General features: G+C 47.0%; 1 protein-coding gene across 6 annotated transcripts in view; it reads left to right on the top strand.

Annotated features, from left to right (window-relative positions):
* Nucleotides 1–27,002, top strand: part of JARID2 (jumonji and AT-rich interaction domain containing 2) — a 281,067-nt gene that overhangs the window by 230,369 nt on the left and 23,696 nt on the right. For all 6 annotated transcript variants that reach the window (XR_004184202.1, XM_031666928.1, XM_031666930.1 and 3 more), the window contains 3 exons: nucleotides 13,117–13,352; nucleotides 21,925–22,963; nucleotides 26,362–26,864. Coding sequence is in view for 5 of the 6 variants with exons in the window: in XM_031666928.1 (XP_031522788.1) it covers nucleotides 13,117–13,352; nucleotides 21,925–22,963; nucleotides 26,362–26,864 (1,778 nt within the window). In the remaining variant the exon portion in view is untranslated. The remainder of the gene's footprint in view (nucleotides 1–13,116; nucleotides 13,353–21,924; nucleotides 22,964–26,361; nucleotides 26,865–27,002) is intronic.

Here is a 27,002-nt window from a genome sequence, read left to right on the forward strand (position 1 = left end):
GAGTCCTGGAGAGCACCACATCTCAGGCCACATCAGGTGCTGTGGAACTGCCAGGGAGGCCCAGATCCTGGCTCAGCCCTGGAACTAGCATTTTCTCTTGCATAATTGCCTACCACCTGTTCTTCAACATAAACCCACTAGCCCCACATTGTGCCACCAGACAAGGCACCTGAGCCAGACTGTGCTGTACCTGTGACCTCAGGAAGCTGTGATGCTCTGCCCTTACCCCTGTTCCCTGATTTTTGAGTGCTCTTGGTGAATAGAAGCACAACATAAGGTGTGCTTTAGATGAAAATAAGTTCTCTGGCTGCATGGAAAGAACAGTTTGGATATAGTTAAGAAGGTGAGCTCAGTCTTCCTTCCTCACACCTCAGTTATACTCCCTCATTTTTAGAAAACATTAAAATGTAGAGGCAGATGATCTTCATGTCCTTTTGGTTCCTGACTTGGGTGAAGAAGGCGCAGGTGTGAAAATAGGTTTTCTAGCAGGAAGAACCTGGGTGAGGGCATCACGATTGTGTATTCAAGCAGCTGCTCAGAATTGTTGAATCTTTCACAAGAGAAAGGGGAGAGCAAGCTGGTTTTTTTGTGATTCTCCATTGCAGGGTATTTCTCTTATCAGATTTGTGCTTTTCCCTATTCTATATGCTCGAGCTGTTGAGGCGTGTCAGGAAATCTGGCAACATCTGTATCGTCCCCAGAGGGATCACCCCTGCTGAAATGTGGAGAAATAAACACACAGAAAACAAAGTGTGGAAAACTGGTGCTTTACTACTGAGGCGAATTTGGCCAAAATTTTAATTAGGCCACATTTCAAGGAGAACAGCTTTATTTCAACTGCTAGCTAAAGAACCTAGAACCCAGACTGCCAGGGGTGTCCTGTTTCATCTTGTTTCTCCACAATCAGAGGAGGAGAGTGGCTCCGGGCATGGAGCCAGGACATCTGGCTTCATGGCAGAGGTGGCAGGAGAGGACACACACACCATCCGCAGTGTCCTGCTATCAGCTTCCACATGGGCCTGAGGCCGTACTCCTCTTCCTTGGAGCAGGAGTCCTGATGCCAGTAGTTTCCTGCAAGAGCCTGCTGTCCCCAGGCAGATGTTTTGTTTTGCAAACATTACACAGGACTCTAATGTGCTCATTTATAATCCACTGAACATCCTAATGGAAATGGATTTGTTTATTAAAATACATAATCTGAAATGATTTGGACAGCATCACATGAGCTTTTAACCTTGGGTTAGCACTCAAGGGTTACAATAACAATGCTTCCAGCAACTTCTATTTCAATAGCACATCAGAGTTTCAAAATACTCGTACATATACAGAATCTCAATTGATTCTAAAAATAGAGCCCTTAGGTAATGACTGTTTGGAAACCAAACAACACAATCAAAACGCTGCTTTGTGGCTATTTATATTACAAGTTGATATTTGAAATGCCTGGATTTTTCTTAAGCTCTCATAATTGGTTATTTTTTCCAGGGGGTAAGTGAGGTAGACTAGAAGAATTAATAAATGCCTTTGGAATGAATTTGCCTTGGCTTTTCTCAGTCCTTTGTGGAGGAGACCTTGGTGAAGGCTTGTTGCCAAATCAGCTGCATATATATTTTTTAAATGCTTCTTATTACTTAAAAAATGGAAGGAAGAAGAGTGGCTATTGTTTCTTTTGTGCACATCTTTTTTCTGAAGAGGGATATTTCTCAGAAGACTTTTTAAACAACATGTCATTGGCCTCCCAGCTGGAATGATTTAATTGCTTTTAGATTCACACCGGGGGCATGTTGTGTAAGGGCCAAAAAGCAATCATTTGGACGAGTTTATCACATTTCTGCTCTGTGGTTGCCTTTGAGGGGCATCGAGCCCTCTCTTTGTCTGGGGTGGTTTGGGGGGCGTCGTACATCAGGGTCAGGAGCTCGCCATAGCCCTGCTATGTTCAGTGGGGACAGAAACTCCCTAACAGACAAATGCTTTTTTTTTTCTCCCCACCCCCCAATCGCAGTTCTCATGTGATATCCTTTTTACCTCTTTTTAACCTCTGGTAGCTCCATTTTTCCTGTTGAGGCAAGTGACTATTCCAAAAGGTTGGAATATGGGATGTGAGTTTTTTTTGTTTTGTTTTGTTTTTAGAGCAGTAATGCATGTGGAAACCAATTATGCAATGTATGTTTCTAACCACCCCCTTTACACATTTAGGGCACTGTTCCTTAGAGGCCATTTGGTAGAATGGTTCAGAGCATCATGATTCCAGCACTGACACACTTGTGCCTGCAACCTTAGAATGTTTCTGTTTTAGTTTTCTTATCTCTAAAGAAGAGATGATAGGTTTTGGTAAGAACTAAGTGAATTGATATATGTTACAACAGTTCATGTTGGAAACTGCCGTGTTGCGTATTATTAACGTAATGTGATTGAAAAGATCCGGTGCCGGGAACAACCTTACAATTGCTAAGAAAACCCGAGAAAGTTTATGTATCTCATATGCCTGGGACACGATAAGGACTGTCAAAGAGTCAGCTATTACCCTTGAGTGTTGTGACTTTATCAACCTCACCAGAACTGTGTTGTGAGCTGTTTCTGTGTGGTAGAAGGTCTTGGTAATTCCTGTGTCAGGATTATCATTCTTTCTCTGTTTCTTCTTGCTTTGCTAAAGTATTTGTTCCACTGGCCACGTAGGGCCTTAGGGGGATATAGGTACACCCTTCGGGACAGCTGGCCCGTGCCCCATGAGTTCAGTGTTGGGGGATGCATAGCCCTGCCTTTGTAATTCTTTCTGTGACAGGCAGCTAGAAGATGGTGTACCTGGTGGTGGAAGAGAAGCTCCTGGCTCTGATACCTCTTTCTAGCCTTGTGTCTGGCTGGTTATTTAGCCTCTTTAAGCTTTAGTTTTCCTCCTTTGTAAAATTGTATTATTAATACCTGACTCAAAATGCTGCTTGGTGTTGTCAGGGAGGATATGTGAGGGTGGGGACACTACTCTTAGGCATGGATGCAGATAGAGAGGGCTGACGGTGTTTAGTTTTTTTCGTGCTAATGTTTTTACTTTGAAAACGACCAAGTTGCCTATGACTTGTATAATCAATTGTGTCAATGGGATGCATTCTGATCTAACTGCATGTGCATATTCAAGGGTGTTTCTCTCTCAGTGTGTAGTAAACAGTCACAGATTCCTTCCTCAAATCCAAAGGTGAGCCAGAATTCTTATCACTGACTTCAGATGTGGTTGGCCTGTTATAAATCCTTATTTTTGGAATTTAAGTGTTTTGTTTTTGTTTTGAGACGGAGTCTGGCTCTTGTCACCCAGGCTGAAGTGCAGTGGTGTGATCTCAGCTTATTGCAATCTCCGCCTCCCGGGTTCAAGCGATTCTCCTGCCTCAGCCTCCTAAGTAGCTGGGATTACAAGTGCCCACCACCACGCCCGGCTAATTTTTGTACTTTTAGTAGCGACGGGGTTTTTACCATGTTGGCCAGGTGGCTCTCCTGAGCTCAGGTGATCCGCCTGCCTCCGCCTCCCAAAGTGTTGAGATTACAGGCATGAGCCACCGTGCCTGGCCGGATTTAGGGTTTTATGAAACCCAAAACTGCGGAAACATTTGATTCGTTTGTTCTTTAGGAGTTAACGCTGTCCTTTTCTGAGTGTAACCTGCAGTTCTGTGCTCTTTCCTTGATTCTTGCCAGTGATAAAGCATGAGACCCTTGCAGACCAACTGCCCATTGCCCCATAAGGCCATTTGTCCAGATATTCCTCCCTTGCCGTTAACACTAACATTTTAGAGCGGCTGATGCCCACACAGGCCATGGGGCTAGTAATCATCAGGTCTGCCGTCCTTTCCTCAGTGCCTTTTGGGGCCAAGAGGGCCAAGAAGCCATTTTTCAATGACAAAAACCATTCATCCTCATTTATGGTCTTTCTGTTGTCCTGACCTTTATAGTCTCATAAAGATCTTATGGCCTTTTAATCTTTAGTGTCGTATGTTAGCAGGAATGTATGTAAGAAATTTGCGTAAAGGGCAGTTATATCCAAGTCTGTTATTTTATCACTGCACATAATGCATTCACACTTGTAGATCATGAGGAGAGTAGCAACCAAGTGGTAATTGGTGAGAAAAATATTACAGAATTTAAGTTCTTCTGTAGAAAAGGAAGAAGATGTGATTGGCTTTAAACATTCTATTTCCAGGTTTCTGTTATAATTGTGATCAAAGTGAAAGAGATTTCATTGTGTGAACGTTCCAGAAGGGTTTTACAAAGCCTGTAAACCAGTAGAATTTGCTTATGATACTGGAGTTTCAGAGTACAGAGCCAGCTGAAGGTTCCGTCTCTTGCATCCCAGGTTGACGTTTCCTCCCTGTGCGAGTGAGCTGCTGGCTAGAGGCAAGTTGATAATGGGGCTTTTGCTCACCTAAGCTGTGTTCTTGCAGCTTTCCCTAGTTTTCCGCGGATGCTGTAGCTAAGTTAGTGCGCTGTTTTGGCCCAGGGCAAACCGGGTTACAGCACTCACACATGCTACATTAAAATCCATTTGAACTGTTGGCACAGGTTGGCAGACATTCCATTGTTTTCAGACAATAGTGACTCAAAGTTGAACTGGCTCCAGGGAGCAAGTGTGGCTTTTGTACAGTAACAGGGATTTAATGCCAGCCAATTGATGGAGTCTGTGTCTTGCCCAAGTAAGGGATGCCTTGTAATGACATGAAGCGTACATTTAAATATCTGGCTTGAGATCAGAAACTTGCGGTGGATCTCTCTTCCCTTGCTTAACACATTTCTTCTTTATTTACAGTGACTCTCTCTCTCTCTTTTTTTTTTCCCCTTTCATTTGTTTTGGGGTGTGGACAGGAAGAAGGTATTTTAATTTGGGGGTTAATTCGGTCCCATCTTCAGGGTCTTCTGTTCATTCTTTTCCTTTGTTGCCTTGCTAGCAGATGTTTCAGCTGACTTTCTGTAATGGTCCTTGTCTAGATTTTTCTCTTTCAAGGAGGTTAGGCCTTCCGAACTGTATTATTTTAGCTCATACATTGCATAATCCCAGGATATCTTATAACTTTTGCTGGATGCCAAGTAAGGACTCCTGTTTCATACACATCTAATAATCTAATAATACACATCAGGATTCCCTCTTGTGTTTGGATGAGGTGCCTTTATTAGCATGGGTAATTGGCAAGATAGGGGCATCTGGTTCTGGGTGGCGCTTGCAGACAGGTAAAAGTAGAAGGCCAGCTTTGTCAGCTTTCTCTAAAATTTTTTTTTTTCACGTGTGGATCTTTGCCATTGCAGCAAGAGCTTTCGAAAAGATCATCCTTCTTATATTTGCATAACTCCTTTCTCTGAAGAACGCAAAGCACTTATATACTTTATTCAAAATACTTCAAGTCCTGGAGGGCGAATAAGAGGAAGCAGCCAGCTGGTCTATAGTTCAGGGAATTGAGGCCCAAATGGGGTTGGTGAGCAGAACTAGAAATCAAAATCAAGAGTGTGCATGGAGTGAGGGTATTAAAAACCTTGCGATCAGTTTTTCAGACCTTCCTTGAGGGTCTCTTCAGGAAATTTGTGTCAGCTTCTAAATATGCGAACAAAGCTTTTGGGGAAGTTGTTTAGGACAAGCTCCCTGGAGGTATAGATGTGAATTCCCCTAGGAAAGTGTAGCTCTCCACCTTTCAAATTGTTACAGGATTGCTGTTAAATATGTTTCTAAAGTAACTTCTTTTGCCCATATCTTTTTCATCCCTCACTGGGAGCAAATCTTACCTTCTCAGGGATGAGGTGACCCTAAATCAAAATAACAGCCTTTGGATTTAAAGATTTTGCCTGCGGTGGTATGAAAACACTTTTCTATAGGCCGTTTAACTTTCAGAGTATGTGTATACAAATCAATATATTTGTCTGTGTTCATTAATGTAAAGCTATTTGTATCTGAGCACAATACAATTTCCTAATATGGTTCACAGTGATGAATGCTTTTTTTCTCTCCTTAAAGAAACTAGTCCAATTATTTCTTTTAATTGGGGATGGTGTGTGGAGGACTTCTATACATCGAACTTTCTGTCTTTTTCTCTCTTATGTTCACAGGGTTTAATCTTTCCCTGTGAGAGTGAATATTTTTTTCCTTTCCTCTTCTCTCCCTTTCTCGAATCTTACAAATTAAGACAAAAGATAATTACTTGGAGGAGTAAAACTGGCAGGTTCCCACGACACTTAAAATTAATGAGCTGTTGAGTACAAAATATACCTTGTCTTTGGCTCTGTCGGTGTTGCCCAGTCCTCCCCCTGCCCCCTTTACCTCCCGTTTAACACATGATTTGACTTTCTGGCTTTGTTTGCCATTTGGGCATATCGCTGCTCTAAAACAGCGTGATGGTTACAAAAAGTGGGTTTACTTGAAAACGTTCTCTTTGTTTGCAAATCAAAGTTAATTTGATTCAGTTTTTAATTTCTGTATGTTCGAAAACTCTTCTGTTTCCAGATATCTTATAAAAATATTGTTTAGTAGAGTACCTTGCTGAAGTCCTCAGGGCAGCCAGTTTGGTTCATTATGTAACTTTCACCTGCTTCCCTCACCCCTCCGGTTCCCCTTTCCTAAAATCCTAGTACTCACTGCTTTGCTGTCCATAGTATTTTCCTGAGCAGTAGGTTTTGTGCCCTCAAAATGACAACCAAAGAGTTGTGCATCTGGTTTCAGGTACGGATACTGCAAAGAAGGATCTGGTTTTTTCAGATCAGAAAGATACTGCTGGCTAACCACTGTTACACTCTGGGACTGTCTGTGAAAGTCCCAGCTTAGCAACTGGCCTTGCCCTGCCAAGTGATGTATCACTGTAATGAAAAATAATCATCGTCTAAAACCAAAAACTTATTAAGAGTTACATTATTTGACCTTTTTGTTAATCTCGTTAATGTCTTACTAAGTAGGATACAGCCATATTATGATTGCTTCTGTATTCATCTTTTGAGTGTTGCAGTACATAGTTTGGTTGATGTATATGAAGAAAATCAGCTTGGGATAGACATGTATGTACATGGGAAACGGCCTTCGTAGATGATTTCAGTACTTGATAGGATAGCAGGCTCTACAAGTGGTAGTTTTCTACAGGTCATTTCCTCTGGGAATCTGTACCTTTATCAGTGAACTTTTCATACTGTTAGATGAATATCCGTTGGTTTGTCTTTTTCTTTGAATGAACCTTTAACCCATGCGCTATTTTCTAGCATAGCCTGTGTTGTTCATTTGAAAATAATGGTTCACTGAGTTCTTGTTAGCATCTTTGGTAATGAACAAGGGTACATCGTCAAAGAATCTCTGTCAAACTCATGATGGCTGATACTGGTTTTCTGAAGTTCTAATTTTTGCCTGAAAGGATGAATTCTGTCATTGGCAGCAATGACTATTAGTTACTTGCCTTGAATAGACAGGCTTGCCTTGTTCGTTTTTGGAAAAACCTAGTAACTAAGTAAAAACTACAAATAACGAAGTCCGAAGAACTATATTGCGTTGGTCCTTCTTGAAGTAAAAATAACATCCTATGAAAAAAAGGGGCTAGCCCAAAAACGTATACAGTCACACAAGTGCTTTTCCCTAGAGATGATCATTGTATTTCTGTATATAGGAGAAGTGCTTTATGTGTAATAGCATTTTGTCACACAAGGTATATGTGCTCAGGGGCCATGATTCAGTCATACTCACTGTTTGTATGACTTTATCAAGGTCATTCTTAAGTGAAACTGGCTCTCTTTTTTGACTGCTACTAATCCATGGTAGCAGGGATGAAATGCATATTAGATTAGTGTACAGTAGTTTGGTGCCATTGCCTTTGTTTATGCTAAGGTACTGGTGATTTCACCTGTATTTAAAAAATATATTTTGTTGAGATATAATTCACACATCATAGAATATACCCATTAAATGTACTGTAGCATGTATCAGTACTTGATTTCCTTTTTATGGCTAATACTTCATTGTCTAGATATACCACTTTATGCTTATCTAAATAAGTATCATGTGGATCTTCGGGGATTTCCCCCAATTTTTAACAATTAGTAGTAATTCTGCTATGAATATTTGTGTACAAGTTTTTATGTGGACATATTTTTTATTTCCCTTGTGTACATTCCTGGAAATGGAATTGGTGGGTCATATGGGAACTCCTATGTTTCTCCTTTTGAGGAACTATCTGAAAAGGAGAAACCATTTTGCATTTCTGCCAGTAGTGTGGGAGGGTTACAGTGTCTCTACATCCTTGCAGTCAGTCGTCATTATCCATCTTTACGGTATGATAATCATCCTAGTCGATATAAAGTGGTGTATCTCATTGTAGTTTTGATTTGCATGTCCGTTATAGTTAGCCTACCGTTTTTCGTGCCTTCAGTGAAGATGTCTCCCCACTGTAAAGGCAAATAATGTCTTTGGATTATTATGAAATAGTTTCGACCCTAGCAGATCTCCTGCAAGGGTTTCTAGGTGCACTTAAAGGATCTGTAAATCTCCGTTGAAATCCACGGATCTGGCCACGTGTCACCGGTGGAAAACCGGGAGGTATGTTCAGTGTTCTCCTTTGAGATCCACTGATCTGGCCACATGTCACCAGTGGAATACCGGGAGGTGTGTTCAGTGTTCTCCGTTGAAATCCACTGATCTGGCCACGTGTCACCGGTGGAAAACCGGGAGGTGTGTTCAGTGTTGTTCTCCTTTGAGATCCACTGATCTGGCCATGCGTCACCGGTGGAAAACCGAGCGCGCCCAGTGTTCTCCTTGAGATCCACTGGATCTGCCACGCAATACCAGTGGAATACCGGGAGGTGTGTTCAGTGTTCTCCTTTGAGATCCACTGATCTGGCCACGTCACCAGGAATCGAGTAAACGTGTTCAGTGTTCTCCCCTTTGAGATCCACTGACTTTGGCTAAGGCCACCGGGTGGAAAACCGGAGTATGTTCAGTGTTGTTCTCCTTTGAGATCCACTCGATCTGGCTATACACCGTGGAAAACCGGGAGGTGTGTTCAGTGTTCTCCTTTGAGATCCACTGATCTGGCCACGGTCACCAGTGGAATACTGGGAGGTGTGTTCAGTGTTCTCCTTTGAGATCCATTGAGCTGGCCACACATCACCGGTGGAAAACCGGGAGGTGTGTTCAGTGTTGTTCTCCTCTGAGATCCACTGGTCTGGCCACACGTCACCGGTGGAAAACTGGGAGGTGTGTTCGGTGTTGTATTTCTTTTTGCTCAGGCAGGTGATTTGCTGCTCCTCTTTTTCCCATGAAAGTGACACTGGCAAGCGTTAGGAGGCACCTGGCTGCGCTGGACTTTGTCCCCAGACTCTGATTCATGGTCTGTCATGAGTCGGAGATGTAACAGGCATGGTCAGTGTGGACTAGTTAATGACCCAGAAGAGTAGGAGGTTGTATTGGGTCTTACTGAGACCAGCGTTTGTCTGCATTGAAGGCCTTCTTTATACTCTGCAGGGAGGGATATGAAGCAATTGAGATTTGCCCACAATCTGATTGTGCAGTAACCTGAGATGACGCTTTTAAACATGCAGTAATAATGTCTCCCAAATACTGTGTACCTACTGAACCCCAGACATTGTGGTACATGTTCTACCTACAGGAACATCTGCTATCCCCAGTCTGTAGATGGGAAAACTGAGGATTAGATAACTTGCCCACCTGCAAACAACAGAGCTGGGAATGAACTGCAGATACTGTTTTGAAGGGTGGCAAACCCATAAAATAATATTTTGTTAACTGAATAAAGAGAAGTAATTATAGAACTGGTGCTTCTTCGTAGCAGGCCTCACCATAAGACATGTCTTAATGGCAGGAGAAAGCACAGAGAAGTATGGAGGAGTATTGGAGATTTAAAAAAAAAAAAAAAAAAAAAAAAACAGCTACTTCCTATGCTATATTTTAATAAGCTGTGTTCACTGCTTTAGAAAATTGGTGAACAGTCAAGAATTGCCTAGATTCATGTTCCCTTGGCTTGATTTTTAATCACATTGAAGTATGACTTCTTACGGATGTTGCTTTTAATTTGTCTTGAAAGCTAGCACAGATACTGCCAGCTTGGGCATGATTGATGGTTTCTGACAATGGGTAGTTACTTAGACTTAGAATAAATGCCAACCATTTGAAACTCTCCATTTTCTCTGTAACTGAGAGTATCCAGTAGAATCTTGTACAACATCGGATTGTATCCCGTATTTTGACATGGCCTGGTCTTTCCTTCAGTATTTTAAAATCTATTCATCACTGGTGCTGGAAGAAACTTTGAGATAAAGGTTCGCAACCGATAATCCAGATAGGGAAAATGTGAAATCTCCATCTTATACCATGACAATTGGACTAAAGAATTAAATCCAAGCAGTTTAATTAGAAAACAATTAGAAGGAAACTTAGAAGATTATTTTACCATTTGAAAGCATGGATAGTGGAATGAAGAAATGTTGATGAAAGGGTGCGTGCAAAGTTGGTTCGAGGGGAGGAAGAAAATCTGTAGATCTGGACAGCCTTGTGACTGGTCACTAATAATGTAGTGTATACTCCACAGTTGCTTATCTTAAATATTCTTAGCACAAAAGTGTATAAGGAGATTGGATATGGTAATTAGCTTGATATAATCACTTTATACCTCTATTAAAAGGTCATATACTGTAAAGATACCATTTTAATTGTTATACTTTAATAAAACTGGGAGAAAATGTACAGATGGATACGTTAAGCATTAAAGTAAGAAACTGAAATTTGTTAGCAGATTTGGCACCACAGCAAATGGAAAAGTAAATGGCAACAGAACGATATTTGCAGTTTATAGGGCATTAATGTAATTTAAAGGACTCCTAAAATTCAATGTGAGATTGAATGGTGGGGAAAAGGGAGTCTTCAAAAAGGACAGATAGGTAAGATGTTTTTCAGCTGTGTAGAGGAGGAAAGATTTGATTTCTCCTTCTGCAAGCCAATAGGAAGAGATTTACAGTTCAAAGGAGGAACAGTTTTCCCTTTCATCTGCTGCTGTGGGGGTGGGGGATTCTGCCTCAAGTTCTGCAAGTCCTGGTTGGGGTGGGGATGGCCTGGAGTTGCTCCAGTGAGTGCCGGATGGATGAGTGGACACAGTAACCTTTTGAAAACTCCCTCCGGCAGGATGATGGCTAAAAGATCACTATAGCTTCCCCTTGCTGATCTGCCTAAAGCAACCCAGGAGCAGGGTTTGCTTCCTCCTTCCCTGAAGAAACAGGCCCTGTCTGGACTGTTTGTGGGGAGTCTAGGCCTGTGGGTTCCAGAGAAATGGATGTGAAAGGCTCGTTTATTCCATGGGGAGGGGCGGTAAAGCAGAAGGATAAACCCATAACATTGGTGTTTCTGATTTTCTGTAGAAACCCCGAGCATCCCTGTTCTCTTTTTGAAGTCTCTGCCTCGTGTGTAGGAAGCACCATGCACACTGGAAATTCTCACTTGTAGCCACCTGGGGTTTGGGGAGGGATGGGGTGGGCTTGGGAGGCAGGCTGACTTCATGTGCCAGGGATAGGTGGCATGGCCTGCGTCAGGCACTTACCCCCTCCATCTGTAAGTGTCCTGTCCAGTAGGGTTGTTCTGAGGATTCAGAGGCTCAGTGTACTTCAGGGCTTTAGCATAGTTCACCTGGCTTATAGGAAGCACTTAAGAAATATTAGCTATTAGCTTTTATTGCTGTTGTTGAATTTAGGAATAGAAAATGGATCTGGCTCAAAGCTCCATCACCCCTTTCTTTATCTCTGTTGTCACTGATATGTCAGATAAAGCAGCTCCGCCCCCAACCCATGCATGTCAGTAGCTCTCTGGCCTCAAAAAATGCATCTCTTTTAAATCTGAGAATAGACTTTCTTTTTTCTTTTTTCTTTTATTTTCTTTTCTTTTTTTTCCTCTTCTCTTCTCTTCTCTTTCTTTTCTTTTCCTTCCTTCCTCCCTTCCCTCCCTCCCTCCCTCCCTCCCTTCCCTCTCTCCCTCCCTTCCCTCTCTCCCTCCCTCCCTCCCTCCCTTCCTTCCCTCTCTCCCTCCCTCCCTCTCTCCCTTCCTTTTGTCACTCTCTGTCGCCCAGGCTGGAGTGCAGTGCCGTGATCTAAGCTCACTGCAAGCTCCGTCTCCCAGGTTCACACCATTCTCCTGCCTCAGGTGCCCGCCGCCATGCCCGGCTATATATATATATATATATATATATTTGTGTATATATATATATTTTTTTGTATTTTTGTAGAGATGAGGTTTCACAATGTTAGCCAGGATGGTCTCAGTCTCCTGACCTCATGATCCACCCGCTCTGGCCTCCCAAAGTGCTGGGGTTACAGGCGTGAGCCACAGTACCCGGCTGAGAATATACTTCCTTATTTTGGATCCCCTGTCTTTATATTCCAGGTGGTCATGTTCTTGGAATGAGACTGTGTTAAAAGTTTAAGTTCTTTTTCGTCAGGTATGATGTTGATACTTTGAGGGGTGCTGGAGTTTTCTGGTAGGGAGTTTTTAAAGAATGGATTTTTCCATTGTTTTAGCTAAAGCACAAAATTCTTAACGGTTAGGGTTTTAAATTTAATTTTGTCTCTTGATGTTTAGGCTTCTTCCCATCATCTGCATTCAGGTGCTGGCTGTTTTTTTTTTTTTTTTTTTTTTTTTTGAGAACATCTGACATTTGATGGTTGATTCTTTTTGACTTCAGGGAGTAGAGGTGTATTAGTCCAGTATAGGTACAGTACCTATAAAGGTACTGCTATAAAGATAGTACCTGAGACTGGGTAATTTATAAAGGAAAGAGGTTAAAGGAACTCACAGGCTGGGGAGGTCTCAGGAAACTTACAGTCATTGGGGATGGTGAAGGGGAAACAAAGCACATCTTACGTGGCAGCAGGAATGAATAGAGCGTGAGGTGGGAAACACTTTTAAACCATCAAATCTCATGAGAATGCACTTGCTGTCGCGAGAACATCACGGGGAAAACTGCCTCCATGATCCAGTCACCTCCTTCCAGCTCCCTCCCTCACACATGGGGATTACAGCTGGACATGAGATTTGGGTGGGGACACAGAGCCAAACCATATCAGTAGTTTGCGTGGTAGTGGTCAAGGTAGTTACTTTTTTCTTGTTTTCTCCTTCCTTTCTAGTTTTCAATGGTTCCAGCAGGTCAACACGGGAGAAGGAACCTGTTCAAAAACACAAAAGCAAAGAGGCCACTCCCGCAAAGGAGAAGCACAGCGATCACCGGGCTGACAGCCGCCGGGAGCAGGCTTCAGCGAACCACCCCGCAGCGGCCCCCTCCACGGGTTCCTCGGCCAAGGGGCCCGCTGCCAACCATCACCACCCCCCTCTGCATCGGTCGGCTCAGGACTTACGGAAACAGGTAAAGTCCGGCAGGGGTGCCCACATGTGTGCCAGACCCCAGTTTCCCACTTCACTTCACCAAGCTCAAAATTCATCTTCAGAGGGCTCAAGAAGCAGGAAGTGATGCTCAGAAGCAAGACAGGGAGAGACAGAGCACACCTTTGCAGGGGCTGCAGGCGCCTGCACCTTTTGTTCTGTGACGATCCATCAGTTGGATTTGCAGTCATCCCTGGGTGCCAATGCATTCACCAACTGCATTCACCCAGAAAGGGAACTCACTTCCTTACTTAAGCCTTCTCCCACCCACCCACCCTGGGCTCCACATGAGCGGTAGAGTGGCAGGGAACATGTTTTTCTCAGGTTAGGTTTTGAAATAGGCCTGCAAATGGCATAGTTCTGTTAGTGGATGATCCTGGTCTACTTTTCCATTTTTTTTTGATGTGACAAGTTACCATTTCACCACCTGGCCTTTGAAGCAGAATATGTGCATGTTGTGTACACTGCCGAGCAGTCTGTGGAATTGGGTGTGGCTGGGTGGCACCTCTTCCACTGAAGGCATTTGAGTCCCAGGCCGTAGCATCCACAGAGTGCAGGTAGATGCCACCCTGACCACCTCCTTGCCCCTGCCTGTCCCGCCCTGCCCCCCTCGGCCCCCTGGCCCCCAAGAGGGCCACAGATAATGCCAGTCCTGGTCAGGCAGTTTTGAAGAATCCCTTAGGGCTTGGCCATTATTGCTGTCCAGATGTTCCCATTCCTGGATATTGATTTCTCACAACCCTAGGGATGAGTAGTGGGGATAAAGGCAGGTTCCTGCATGCACACAGCTGAGGGCTTGTCCCCCGGACAGGTGGCATTTCACTGATTCCTCGTGCTCCTGTTCCCCACTCCATTTTAACATCCGCTGAGTCATGGGATCATTGATGAGCTTTCCTCACAGAGTGAAACATACATGTTAAAATCTTCCCCAGAAAAACTGGAGGCTCTGATCCTTAAAGTAGCTTCAGAGGAAGTTATGGAGGGGATAGAAGGGATTTCCTGGCTGGCCGTGTTGCAGAGTGACTAGCATGGTCATTGTGTACATGGTTATTGTGGTGTGAACATACTGGACTTCATCTTGTGGTGGAGGTGGTCTTTCTCATTCTTGGTGATGTTGTGGATATTTCTCTCTGAATGTGAACATGTGACTGTAGTCACACACAGGCAGACAGGTATGCGTGCATGCACACGTGAACCTTTACCTAGCAAATAGTATGCAGTTGGTGGGGAGGTGGGCATGGCAAGAATCATTACCACATTGATGTTTTCACAGTCCACACACACCTAGCACGTATTAAACACTGGCCACTGTTGCCAAAACAGACCTCAGTTTTCCCAGAGGCAACAGCCATGGTGTGGAATTGGGCCATATCATGCGCTCACCTGGCGTCTGTCAACCATTGGACCCCCGATTGTCAGCACTGGAGGCACAAAGCCCAGGGACGCACCGAGCTTTGGTCCTGGGTCTGTGATTCTTCACTCCTATCCTGTTCCTAATGCTTTTGGTCTGAGGGAGACGTGTACAGAACTCTACAACCTAAGGTTTTTGCTCATGAAAGAGAACAGAATTAGAAGCAACCCAGAGAGAAAGAAAGACAGTGATTACACCATGTGACTGCATCCTGTTTTCCCAGGATCCTAGAGTAGGGTTAAGTTGATTGTTTTTGTTTATCTTCTATTCATCCCACTTTGCTTTTTTGAGTTTTTTGAGTTTACTTGTGGTAAAATTCTAATGGGCCACATCAGAACTTAAGGCCATATCCAGGTGAGCTTCCAGATCTTGCCTTTCTGCCCTGAGAACCCATCCTCGGGATGGCGAGGCAGGAATGAAGGGTGGCAGAGGACCTGAGTCATGTACCTGTGACTGTTCACATTCTCATGCACGGACAGACATGGGTGCACACACCCTCTTGCGCGGTCACGAACGGGGGTGCGTGGGATCCGCCTGTCGTCTCAGCTGGTCAGAGCTCACTCTCAGCACTTGCCCTTCATTCAGTTCAAGGTTTCCCTTTGTTAAGGGGATGAGAGGAATTAGCACAGTTGGACAGCGTAAAGAGCTGAGGAGGAACAGCAAGTACCGCCTTAGCCTGGGATGGCCCTGCCTGCCTCCGTGCTCCATGGCATGTCTGTGTGACCTGTTCCCTGTGCAGGATCTGAGGTGCAGGAAAGAGGTCCTGGGGTGCCTCTCACACAGCAGGCCTCTGAGTTAGTGCGGGAAGCTCAGCTGCTTCCAGGGCTCAGGGTAGAGTCCTTGCAGGTAGCGCCATATGCTCATGCAGGGCAGGGATCCTCTCCTGTCACCCTTTCCCCACTTTCTCCCTCTTCCCTCTCCTCCTGCCTCCCTGTTCCAGTCTAACCGGCCCAGATGGGATGACCCATGGCTCCAGATTCTAATTTGGCTGTGACCCTGACCTTTAATGAGTCTTGAGATGTGATATTTAACCTTCCTGGGCCCTGTTATTCTTTTGGAGCCAGTCTTACCAACTCCTTGCACAGGGACATTGTGAGAAATAAAAGGAAAATTTTCTTTTTCTTTTTTTTTTTTTTTTTTTGAGACGGAGTCTCGCTCTGTTGCCCAGGCTGGAGTGCAGTGGCCGGATCTCAGCTCACTGCAAGCCCCGCCTCCCGGGTTCACGCCATTCTCCTGCCTCAGCCTCCTGAGTAGCTGGGACTACAGGCGCCCGCCACCTCGCCCGGCTAATTTTTTTTGTATTTTAGTAGAGACGGGGTTTCACCGTGTTAGCCAGGATGGTCTCGATCTCCTGACCTCGTGATCCGCCCGTCTCGGCCTCCCAAAGTGCTGGGATTACAGGCTTGAGCCACCGCGCCCGGCCAGGAAAATTTTCAAACCTCCAGATCCTATTAGTTAAATACTCTGAAAATAAGGTCAATAAAAGCAAATTGTAGATTCCCTTGTGACTGCTTGATGCAAATGATTAGACTGTGACCTTTCATCTTTTCAACTGCATGAAAGATGTGGGCCCAGAGGATACTCTGATCTTTCATTTCAAATATGATATTTAGGGGTTTTTTTTTGGTTATTGTTCAGCTTAAAAGCATAAATGAGATTGTATGAAATGTGGAGGGATATAATTTTTAGGGGGTGCTGCTGAGAAGTCCCTTTGCCCTGCTTGCTCTAATGAACTGTGTGGGGGCACACACCTGTCTGCCGAGTCTAAAACCACTTCCCCTCCTGCGTACTGGGTAATACTGTCTGATAGTGTGTGCCATTTATGGAGTCCCTAGAACCCGAGAGTTAGAACACACCAGTGCATACACTTTTTTCTTGGTGAGAGGGCTCTGACCGACTGTTTACTCTCGATAATACCAAATGAGCTGTCTTTGTCATGGAATGCATGTGCCTGTAAAACATTGCAGTTGTCACGGGGCTGGGATTGCCCCTGGGTAATAATTTGGTTGTCTGGTAAAGGGTCTCACCAAGGAGCAAATGGTGTTTTTCTGTTGCTTTCCTGCAGTAGTACATCTGCTTACATGCGGTGACAGAAAGTAACAAGTTTAGGGGATGGTGCAACAAACGAGCTTTATTCCTAGCAAGGGTTTTGAAGTATTAGTTTTCCAAGAGAGTCATGAGCAGGTTTTGTACTTGTGTAGAAATCTGTGTGGTTTGTAAGCCAGGATATTGCACCAGATGTGGCCACATGTGATTCTCATTTCTTATGCTGAGGCTGAGTGTGAGAAGAAAATGATCAACTGGCTCATCCCACGGGTTTTGCAGGACCTTACACTGAGCTAGGCCACCGTCACTGAAGAGGTTTTCATATGAAAATGGACAGGCGTTGCAGAAAAGTCCTGCCTTGGTAAGATTCAGAGAGGGCCAAGGAATTGAGAATATTCTTTTAAAGTTCTGGAAAATACGACTGTCGAGAAGGAAACCTAGAAAATCGTATTAGTTTTTAAAAATGTTTAAGGTTTTCTTCTCATGACATCATTTTGTCATTTGAACTGCACTTGCTGGTGGTGTGGTATTTGTGACTCAGTTACATTGCCTTCAATGGGAGGAGAGGTTATAGGTACATCTAGATTTCCTGGTAGAACCCAGGCATCTCTTTAGAGCATGTTCCCCTTGGCCTTGGATAGAAGGCTCCTGCCCACGTGCTGCTGCGGTCAGTGTTTGAGCAGGCTGCTCCTCCCCTTCCATAACTCACTGTCTGTCCAGTGCATTTTGCTTCTGTTCAGGCTCTTTGTTTTTGATTCAAGTTTGAAAGTGCAAATGGACTATACCCAGCCACCAACTGTTTCTCTCTCTGGGCTCTGGCTCTGTTCTGAAAGGCTGGCAGAGGCCTCGGCTCAACGGCTCCCTCTCGTGGGAAAGAAGAGCGTGCCAGTGAATCTGAGGTTGAACTGAGGACAGCATCGTAATCTTGAGCGACTACAACATTTTTGCTTAGTTAACCAAAAACATCAGAGTCATTTCTCATCTTCTGCTCTGCCTTGGAACTGCATGTTTCTCCTTTTCATCTGTCATCATATTGAGTTGATTTAAATATTGTGTGTGTCGATGGTGAGGTGGAGAAAAACCAATAAGGGTGGAGGGGAGGGATTTTATATTCTTAAAGCAAGCACACAGAGTGTGGACCGGGTACAGTTTTTAAGATGGAATTTTCATTATTAAAAACAAAGGTAGGAACGTTTGATGTCCCAGGCTTTCATATCTCTCACCTTATATCCCTTCTGCAAGAAGAATGAGATATTGTTGCAAGTACTCATCTGGCTGAATGTAACTTGAAAATGCTCTCAACCTTGCCTGTTAAATTGAAACCATTCTTTTATGACTAGGAGGGGTTGCTCTAATACCTCATGGCCGTGTGCCTGGGATCAAAGACACGAGCGACGGATGGCTGTGGGTCAAGGAGCACACGCTGCAGACACCTCACTTTCTGCAGAGCTGGGTTGGGGGTAGGGGGCAATGGGCCGAGAAGCCAGAAATCCACAACAGAGCTGAGAGAAGGAGCAGCTTCAAGCGCCGCTCAGCTGAAATGTATTGTCATTCAGTGGAGGGCCCTGCTGTAGCCCACCACGGCGCTAATTCCTCAGCGAGCTCAGATGACTTCTTGTGTGTGCTCTTACGTGGAATCCCTCAGGACGTGCAGCAGTGACCTTCCTTGTAGCGCACTGGCTGCATAACTGGGGTTTTAATTGATACAGATAGAGGTGGGTGGGGGGAGACCTTCAGTAGCAAGGTAAGACAATGCCTTCCTCCGTTCTTTTGTTTTCTTTTGTACTGATTAAGTCCAGGCCAAGAAAAGGGGTATCTTTTTGTTAGATTGGTGGGTCCCGGGTTTCCCCACAATGGTGGTGCTGGCCGAGTTGTTGGTTCTGTTTTATTTCTCCCTTTTAGGACACATGGAGCAGCTTGAGGGGGCAGACTGCTTCGCGTGTTAGCTTGTCAGCTCCTCTGTGGCCTCTCGTGGTGGGCCTAGAACACGGACCCTCCGGGTGTCGAGGGGGAAGACAACCAGTCCACTTACCCTTTTCAGTCTTTGTAATTTATTTGTTTGAACTTCGCTGTTCTGTGTTGTGGGTGAGATCCATCTAGTCTTTGAGCTTGTTACATGGGCGTGCGTGTGTGATATCTGGGTGGATACTGTTGAAGATAACTGTTGTAATAGTAAGAAGGAAAATAGTGCAACTCATTTTCTTATAAAGCAAGTTATTTGAATGTACACCTTGCCAATAATTCAGTATTTAGTTTTTCAGAAAGATGTAAATAAGGTGTTCCTTTTGCCATTGAAGATAGTGATATATAGAATTCAGCTGTGTAGAAAATTTACTTCCCTGTAGCATTGCTAGCCATGAACGCAGGTGCCCCCGAGAAGCCAGAATGGATGGAACCAAAGGCCTTACACTCTTATTTCAGATAGAATATGAGAGACATAGCGCTCTGGCATTTGCACAGGGGTGTTAGGGAAGGGCAGGGTGCATGGATTTGCGGCAACACAGCCATCTGGGGCTTTTAAACACCAATTAGTACAGAATCTAGAGGGAAGGGCTTTACATTATTTTGAAGCTCCCCCAAGGGTTTTAGGGGTGCCAGGTTTGGAAAACACTGAACTAAACCTCAGCAAGTAGTGGTGGCTGACGCCTGAACCTCACAGGAGTTGGTTATGTCTGGCACCGTCTGGAGTTTGCCATTTTGACTGGCGATTCCCCATCTGTAGGAAGAGATGATCACAGCTGCATCATGTAGTCAGTCTCCTTAAGGAGACTCTTGTGCTGGGAATGGGGGTGAAACAGACTGCACCCCTACAGGTTAACAGGAGACTGAGCCAACTGTAGAGGTGTTGTCTTCCACTGTCTAAACCCGAGATAGAGCCCTTCACTGAGGTTCCTGACCCTACCCCCGCCCCCGGCTTTGTTGCTGGAAATAAAGATCAGCCCCAGCTGGAGTTTACTGTTTGCTTTTGTTTTTCTAAATGTTTTGTCTTGTTTTGGTTTTAGTGGAAGCATTTGAAAGAACAATTAAAACTAGGAGATTTGCATTCCTCACTATACCTCCTCTTGCAGATTAATGGCACTTACCAGGGAATATTTCTGTCTGTTCTTACCCCTGGTTTTATAAGTCTGTTTTAAATTTATCATTGCCAGGTGCTTTTTTCCTCTCCAAAAGGGTTTCCCATTATTTATTCCAGACCCTGTCTGGCAGTCCCACTTTTTTTTAATAGGGTGACTCCTGGTTTAGGAGCCTGAGTGTGATTGCTGGGCCTTCCCTTCTGCCTCTTCATGGGGCCTGAGATCCTGGCTCCAAGAATGAGGTCTCCCTGGGGCTGGCTTCTAAGAGATGATGTCCTACCAAGAATTTGTGGCTTTGATTGGACTGTATTTAACTGGTGGCATATAGAGAAATACAGGTCTTAGTGGCTTCTTTCCTTTTCGGTTTTTATAAACTTCACTGATACCTCATTCAGTGCTTCCAAGCGCGGTCCCCAGGTCAGCGCACAGCATCACCTGGGACCTGGTTAGAAACGCACATTCTCAGCCCCATCCCAGACCCTCTGACTTGGACACTGTGCGGGTAGGGCCCAGTGATCTGTTTACATCAGCCCTGTAGGGGATGCTGAGAGCCACTGGTTTGGATGCCTTTGGGAAGTTTCATCCCACACCCCACCCCCACTTAAGGTAACTGCTTATTCCTGGGCCAGGCCTAGGTTTAGTACAAAGGTCACTAAGATTCATTACCTGCCATCTGGGGACCTTCGTCCCCATGTGAGGGCAGCCTGCACAGCCTTGTGGTGGCACTGGTGTTTCAGTGCCCTCTTGGCCATCACTGCGTGAGGCCAGCTCTCCTGACCAGGAGGTGCAGGCTCCCCCGACTCTGGCATCTTCCTCTCAGGGGCTATAGGGGAGAAGAGGGGGCTCGTGTTTCTGTTCCGTGTTTCTCAGTAATTGTGTGATTTTTAGGCTTCTTCCTTTGGAGATGGTGGTGGTTATAAAACCCTGAAGTCCCTGACTTTAAACTCATATCATAGGTGGAAAGTAATGCCCAAGTTGTTAAGTGGTGGGTCAGTGGCTACATCGTGACACGGAGAAGACATCTCCTCAAAACCAGCATGTCCGGCAGCAGCCCATTGGGGTCCCTTCATCATTCTTGTTTGAAGCCTGTGCATTTATGGTGTCTGCCATTGTCGCTCCCCATTTTCTGTGACATTTGTGTGTCCCAGGATTACCGTGGCGTCCAAGCTGTAAGACTGCCTCTGTTTGCCCAGGTCCCATAGAACCCAATGGAAAGTTTGTCCAGGGTGGGAAAATATGTGGGAAAGTTTGTAAAGGGTGGGAAAATATAGGAAGCACGTGTGCAGATGAGGGTTGGCATGTGTTGCTCACTGGTGAGGTCGGGGCATCCCTCTTCCATCCAGCCTGGCCCTGTCCAGGGCTTGTCTCCACAAGGAAAGCAGACGGCAGCTGCTGACAGTTTGCAGCCACACCTCCGGGCCCGGCCTGCCACCCGGAGCCAAACCACATGGGCACTGCTGTTCTTTTCCTTCCATAGTATTTTTGTTTTCCTTCTTTTTTTAGCCACATAGATTTCTAAATCCTGTGGGCAGGTCGTGCTGCTATGTGGAGCACAGAAATAGCAGACATGACTTTTCTTGGAACAGGGATGTGTGTGTGTGTCTGTCTCCACTTCCCCCAAGGAAGCAGGATCTTGCTGTCATCAACTCTTAGAAGCTCAGGACAGGTGATTGTCTGGCACGTGGGGAGGTCTTCATTGTGAAACACCAGATTTCCTGGAAGAGCCATGGGAACGTGAAAATACACACAGGAAACCCGGCTAGGAAGTGCCTGGGGCAGGCTGCATACTTTTGTGAAGAAGGATAGGTGTATAGTGGATTCCGAAAGTGGACATCGCTGCTTAATTCTTGGATGTGTATTTTGCTTCTCTTTGCTGGCATTTCCACATCTCTTCTTATCACAAACAGGCTGCTGGTTCTGTTCATCCCCAGCACCCAGGGCCCTTTCTCACGGGTGGGCCCGTCGTTTTCGTGGCAGGTACTAATTCTGCGTTTTTTTCCGCCTCTGCTTCTGCTGCTCCACAGGTTTCTAAGGTAAACGGAGTCACTCGAATGTCATCTCTGGGTGCAGGTGCAACCAGTGCCAAAAAGATGCGCGAGGTCAGACCTTCACCATCCAAAACTGTGAAGTACACTGCCACGGTGACGAAGGGGGCTGTCACATACACCAAAGCCAAGAGAGAACTGGTCAAGGACACCAAACCCAATCACCACAAACCCAGTTCCGCTGTCAACCACACAATCTCAGGGAAAACTGAAAGTAGCAATGCAAAAACCCGCAAACAGGTGCTATCCCTCGGGGGGGCGTCCAAGTCCACCGGGCCCGCCGTCAATGGCCTCAAGGTCAGTGGCAGGTTGAACCCAAAGTCATGCACTAAGGAGGTTGGGGGGCGGCAGCTGCGGGAGGGCCTGCAGCTGCGGGAGGGGCTGCGGAACTCCAAGAGGAGACTGGAAGAGGCACACCAGGCGGAGAAGCCACAGTCGCCCCCCAAGAAGATGAAAGGGGCGGCTGGCCCCGCGGAAGGCCCTGGTAAGAAGGCCCCGGCCGAGAAAGGTCTGCTGAACGGACACGTGAAGAAGGAAGTGCCGGAGCGCAGTCTGGAGAGGAATCGGCCGAAGCGGGCCACGGCCGGGAAGAGCACGCCAGGCAGACAAGCACATGGCAAGGCGGATGGCGCCTCCTGTGAAAATCGTTCTACCTCGCAACCGGAGTCCGTGCACAAGCCGCAGGACTCGGGCAAGGCCGAGAAGGGCGGCGGCAAGGCCGGGTGGGCGGCCATGGACGAGATCCCCGTCCTTAGGCCCTCTGCCAAGGAGTTCCACGACCCGCTCATCTACATCGAGTCGGTCCGCGCTCAGGTGGAGAAGTTCGGGATGTGCAGGGTGATCCCCCCTCCAGACTGGCGGCCCGAGTGCAAGCTCAACGATGAGATGCGGTTTGTCACGCAGATTCAGCACATCCACAAGCTGGGCCGGCGCTGGGGCCCCAACGTGCAGCGGCTGGCCTGCATCAAGAAGCACCTCAAATCTCAGGGCATCACCATGGACGAGCTCCCGCTCATAGGTAGGTCTGGGCTGGGGGGTGGGGGGAGTGTCCCTGCCTGCCCCAGATCCCTGCAGTTCCCTCACAGTCTTCACGTTCTCTTCCCTTGCAGAAGCTCCAGTTCGGCTCCCCTGTCTCGGGAGTAGTGGGCTTCTCAGCTCATTCCCCCTGCAGCCCTTCTTCCCAGGTCCTGGGCGTTGGTGGCAGGACAAGAATGGTATTGAGCTTGGATCTGGGGTGGGCCCCTTGCTTCCCCTGGGCTGTCAACTTCTACCCACAACTGCTGGAGTCAGAGCAGGGGCCAGGGGATCAGTGGGGAACGCTGCCCCTCTGGATTCTGCTAGACTGCCACTGCAAAGCGCCACTGACTGTTGAACTTACAACAGACATTCCTCATAGTTCTGGAGGCTGGAAGCCCAAGGTCTAGGGGCCGGCAGGGTTGGTTTCTCCCAGGGCCTTCCTCCTTGGCTTGTGGATGGCTGTTTTCTCCCTGTGTCCTCACAGGGTCCTACCTCTGTGTGTGTCTGTGTCTTTGGATTAGGGCCCATCCTACTGACCTCATTCTAACATAATTACCCCTTTGAAGACCCTGTCTCCAAATTCATTCATGTCCTGAGGTACTGGGGGTCAGGGCTTCAACATATGAATTTGGAGGGTGCACCATGCAGCCCATAGCCCTCTAGGGTCCTGCAGGACATTTTTTATCCTGCTCAGCCTTGTCTCTTCTTCTTCTTTGTTTTTCCTTGAGCTTCAGTTTCTCTGGCGATGTTGTCAAGGCCACAGGTCAGGGGATCTGTTGACATTTTTTCTGAGACCAGGTGCAGCTCTGGCTGGGGCTGTTGCAAACTTGTCACAGTGGATCCTTAGCGAATGCATATTTGGGCTGTCATGCAGACCCTTGCTCCTCGGGGTGGGCTGCAGGCAGAGACTCCTCTTGGGTTCCCCTGTAGCTCTCCTTCCCTGTCATCCTCTCTTGAGTCCTGGCACTGGGGACACAGGGCGAGAATGAACTTGCCCTGTTAAGGCTAAGTGGGTTCTGTGCAGTGAGGTGCATCCAGGTAAGGTTGCAACCCCCATTAGTCTAGACCCATGGGAGGAAACAGGCCACACCTCCATTTTGGAGATCCTGAATTTTCAAAGGCATGGAGACATGTAGCCATCATTTAAGTGTCAGGGATTTGGCAGCAAGATAGGCTTCCAGGCAGGATGGAGGTTCAGTGGTTCCCCTCAGCAGGTGCCCGCTAGGGCTGATGCCTGAGTAACAGTCACCTTAACTTGCAGGAGTTGTTGGTTTGTGCTCTGCTGTTGGGAATGGCACGTGACAGGCAGCAGTGCAGGGAGCAGACTTTGCACACGCGTGCACCCACGCCTGCTGACCACGTCCCGTGACTGCTTGGGACACAGTGACTGAGTCAGTGATGGAACCGCACTGAATCCTCCTGCCTTTGGAGACCTGCAGACAGGAGGGAAATATTCTGAGTTTCCCTACTCTGCTAGGTGGATGATGGAGCCTCGAGAGCACACTTGACATCGTAGCAACAGCCCCTTTTGTTTAGAGTAGGTTTTTCTTTACCCTTGACTCCCGTACCCTGGGACAGAAGCCATACTGTGCCTCCCTGTCCTGTGCTTGTTGCCATCTCCCAGAAGTCTAAGGCATCTGACGTTCTGTCCGAGGGGTACTGACTTGCTTACGACCCAGCAAGACCTCAGGGCTGGGGGTCTGAGCTCAGCCATCTGACAGTGGTAGAAACTTAATAACTTTGAAGTAATAGCCTGAAATCCACCCCAGCGGATGTGCCTTCTGCCTCTGTGCAGGTTCACTTCCACCGCAGGCCCCAGGGAGCCGCTGTGCCGCTGGTGGGAGTTGGGTGGGGAAGGGGCTTGGCCATGTAGCAGCCTCAAGGCCCTGAATGGGAGTGATCACAGTGGGTGAGGATTCCATGAAGAATTCTTGCAAGCGCTGTGTGATTTTCAGGTGCTCTTGCATTATAATCTACTTAGAGTGAAATATGAAAGTATGGATTTCCTCCCTTCTCTGACCTGTGTTCTGAGTCACGCGTACGGTGGAGGACTTGTTCTGGTTGGGGACTGGTTTTGGTACCTACCTCTGTAAGTTGAGACCGGGCCCACCTGCCCTGGAGGGAAGAACTCCCGATTGTCAGCCGGAGACCCACCTTGAGTCCCACCTGGGACTCTGGGAGTCTGTGGGACCTGGAGTGAGTTGTGGAGTCTCTGGTCTTAGGTCCTTCTTGTCAAGGCTGGGGACAGTTTCCTCATTGATGTTACCCCCACCCCCCTGTTCTCCACAACCACATCAGCCCACTGTCCTGCCACTTAGTGTGAGTGGAATTCAGGCTCTGTGTCCCCATCCCTGGTCTTGCTGATGTGCCGGGAACTCGCTCTCTTGTGTGTGCTGCCGAGGTGGTTCAGACGCTTCACCTGGTGGGTCCGGCCATGCTTGGTGTGTGCAGGGACCCTGCCTGGACTGGATCCATGCACACTTTGCCTTTTATTACTTAAAAACAATATTACTTAAAAACAACATATCCCCACACTCTAAAGATTTAAAACGTTATTAATTTATACTTTGTTTAGCATTTTGTTGATGATTATTTTGGAAAATCCCTCCCGCCCCCCTTTCTTTATTTGGCCCGATGAAGGTTGCTTTTTCCATTCCCATCTAGAAAAGCCACCGGGCGTGCATTAAAACCTGTCCAGGTTTGATGCGCATTTGCGCTGGTCTGTGACCTGATCAGGAAGGGCACCAGCTTACACACTGAGAAGCAGCCCACTGTCTGGATGGGCGAGGGATGAGGCTAAGGCACAGATGTACTGCCCTGTGTCCTCATGTGGGTGTTGCTCTTTGCTCTGGAAATCCGGCGGGATTGAAAATAAACTAACTTTGTGTGAGTGGGTGGATGGGTGAAGTGAGTGGGTGGGTGGGATTTGGGAGTTGGTAGCAAGTATGTGTGAAAGCTATTCCAGGTGACACTGGGCTGTGGGTGCAGCCAGGACCCCTGCCCGCTCCTCACTGGGGAGCTGGTCTTCTCATGACACCTGCCTCCATGTGAGAAGGCATGCGCCAGTACATGGCACACTGGGATGTTCCTCCCTGTATGTCCGTTTGGCTAGCTCGCTTCCTCTTCAGCCAAGCCCCAGCTTAAATGCTGCCTCCTCAGATGCTCCCCACCTAAAATGGTAGTCCCTTTTTCCACGTGGCCGTAGCATATGGCCGTGACCCATCGTTGTGTAACGCCCCCGTCTCTGTAGACTGGAAGCCTGCTGTTCGCCGCTCTCTCCCCAGAGCCTGTCAGAGTCCTGGCTCGTAGTAGGAGTTCAAGAATTACAGGTTGAATGAGGAACGTCTTGTTCGTGTCCCTTTCACTGACTGTCCCGTTTTATCCCCTTCGCCGTCCCAGGGGGCTGCGAGCTCGACCTGGCCTGCTTTTTCCGGCTGATTAATGAGATGGGCGGAATGCAGCAAGTGACTGACCTCAAAAAATGGAACAAACTAGCAGACATGCTGCGCATCCCCAGAACTGCCCAGGACCGGCTGGCCAAGCTGCAGGAGGCCTACTGCCAGTACCTGCTCTCCTACGACTCCCTGTCCCCCGAGGAGCACCGGCGGCTGGAGAAGGAAGTGCTGATGGAAAAGGAGATCTTGGAGAAGCGCAAGGGACCGCTGGAAGGCCACACAGAGAATGACCACCACAAGTTCCATCCTCTGCCCCGCTTCGAGCCCAAGAATGGGCTCATCCATGGCGTGGCCCCCAGGAACGGCTTCCGCAGCAAGCTCAAGGAGGTGGGCCAGGCCCAGCTGAAGACCGGCCGGCGGCGACTCTTCGCTCAGGAAAAAGAAGTGGTCAAGGAGGAGGAGGAGGACAAAGGCGTCCTCAATGACTTCCACAAGTGCATCTATAAGGTAGGGGCCTTCGTAGAGCAGCCAACCCCAGCTGCAGGAGTGCGGGAGGAATGAGAGAGGAAGTGGGGCATGCTGTGCACTGGACTGCGCGTTCTCTGACTCCCTGGTGTGATGAAGGAAGGGCGGGCCACTGTGCTG

The sequence above is a fragment of the Papio anubis genome, chromosome 6 (assembly GCF_008728515.1).
Source record: "Papio anubis isolate 15944 chromosome 6, Panubis1.0, whole genome shotgun sequence".
Lineage (NCBI taxonomy): Eukaryota > Metazoa > Chordata > Mammalia > Primates > Cercopithecidae > Papio > Papio anubis.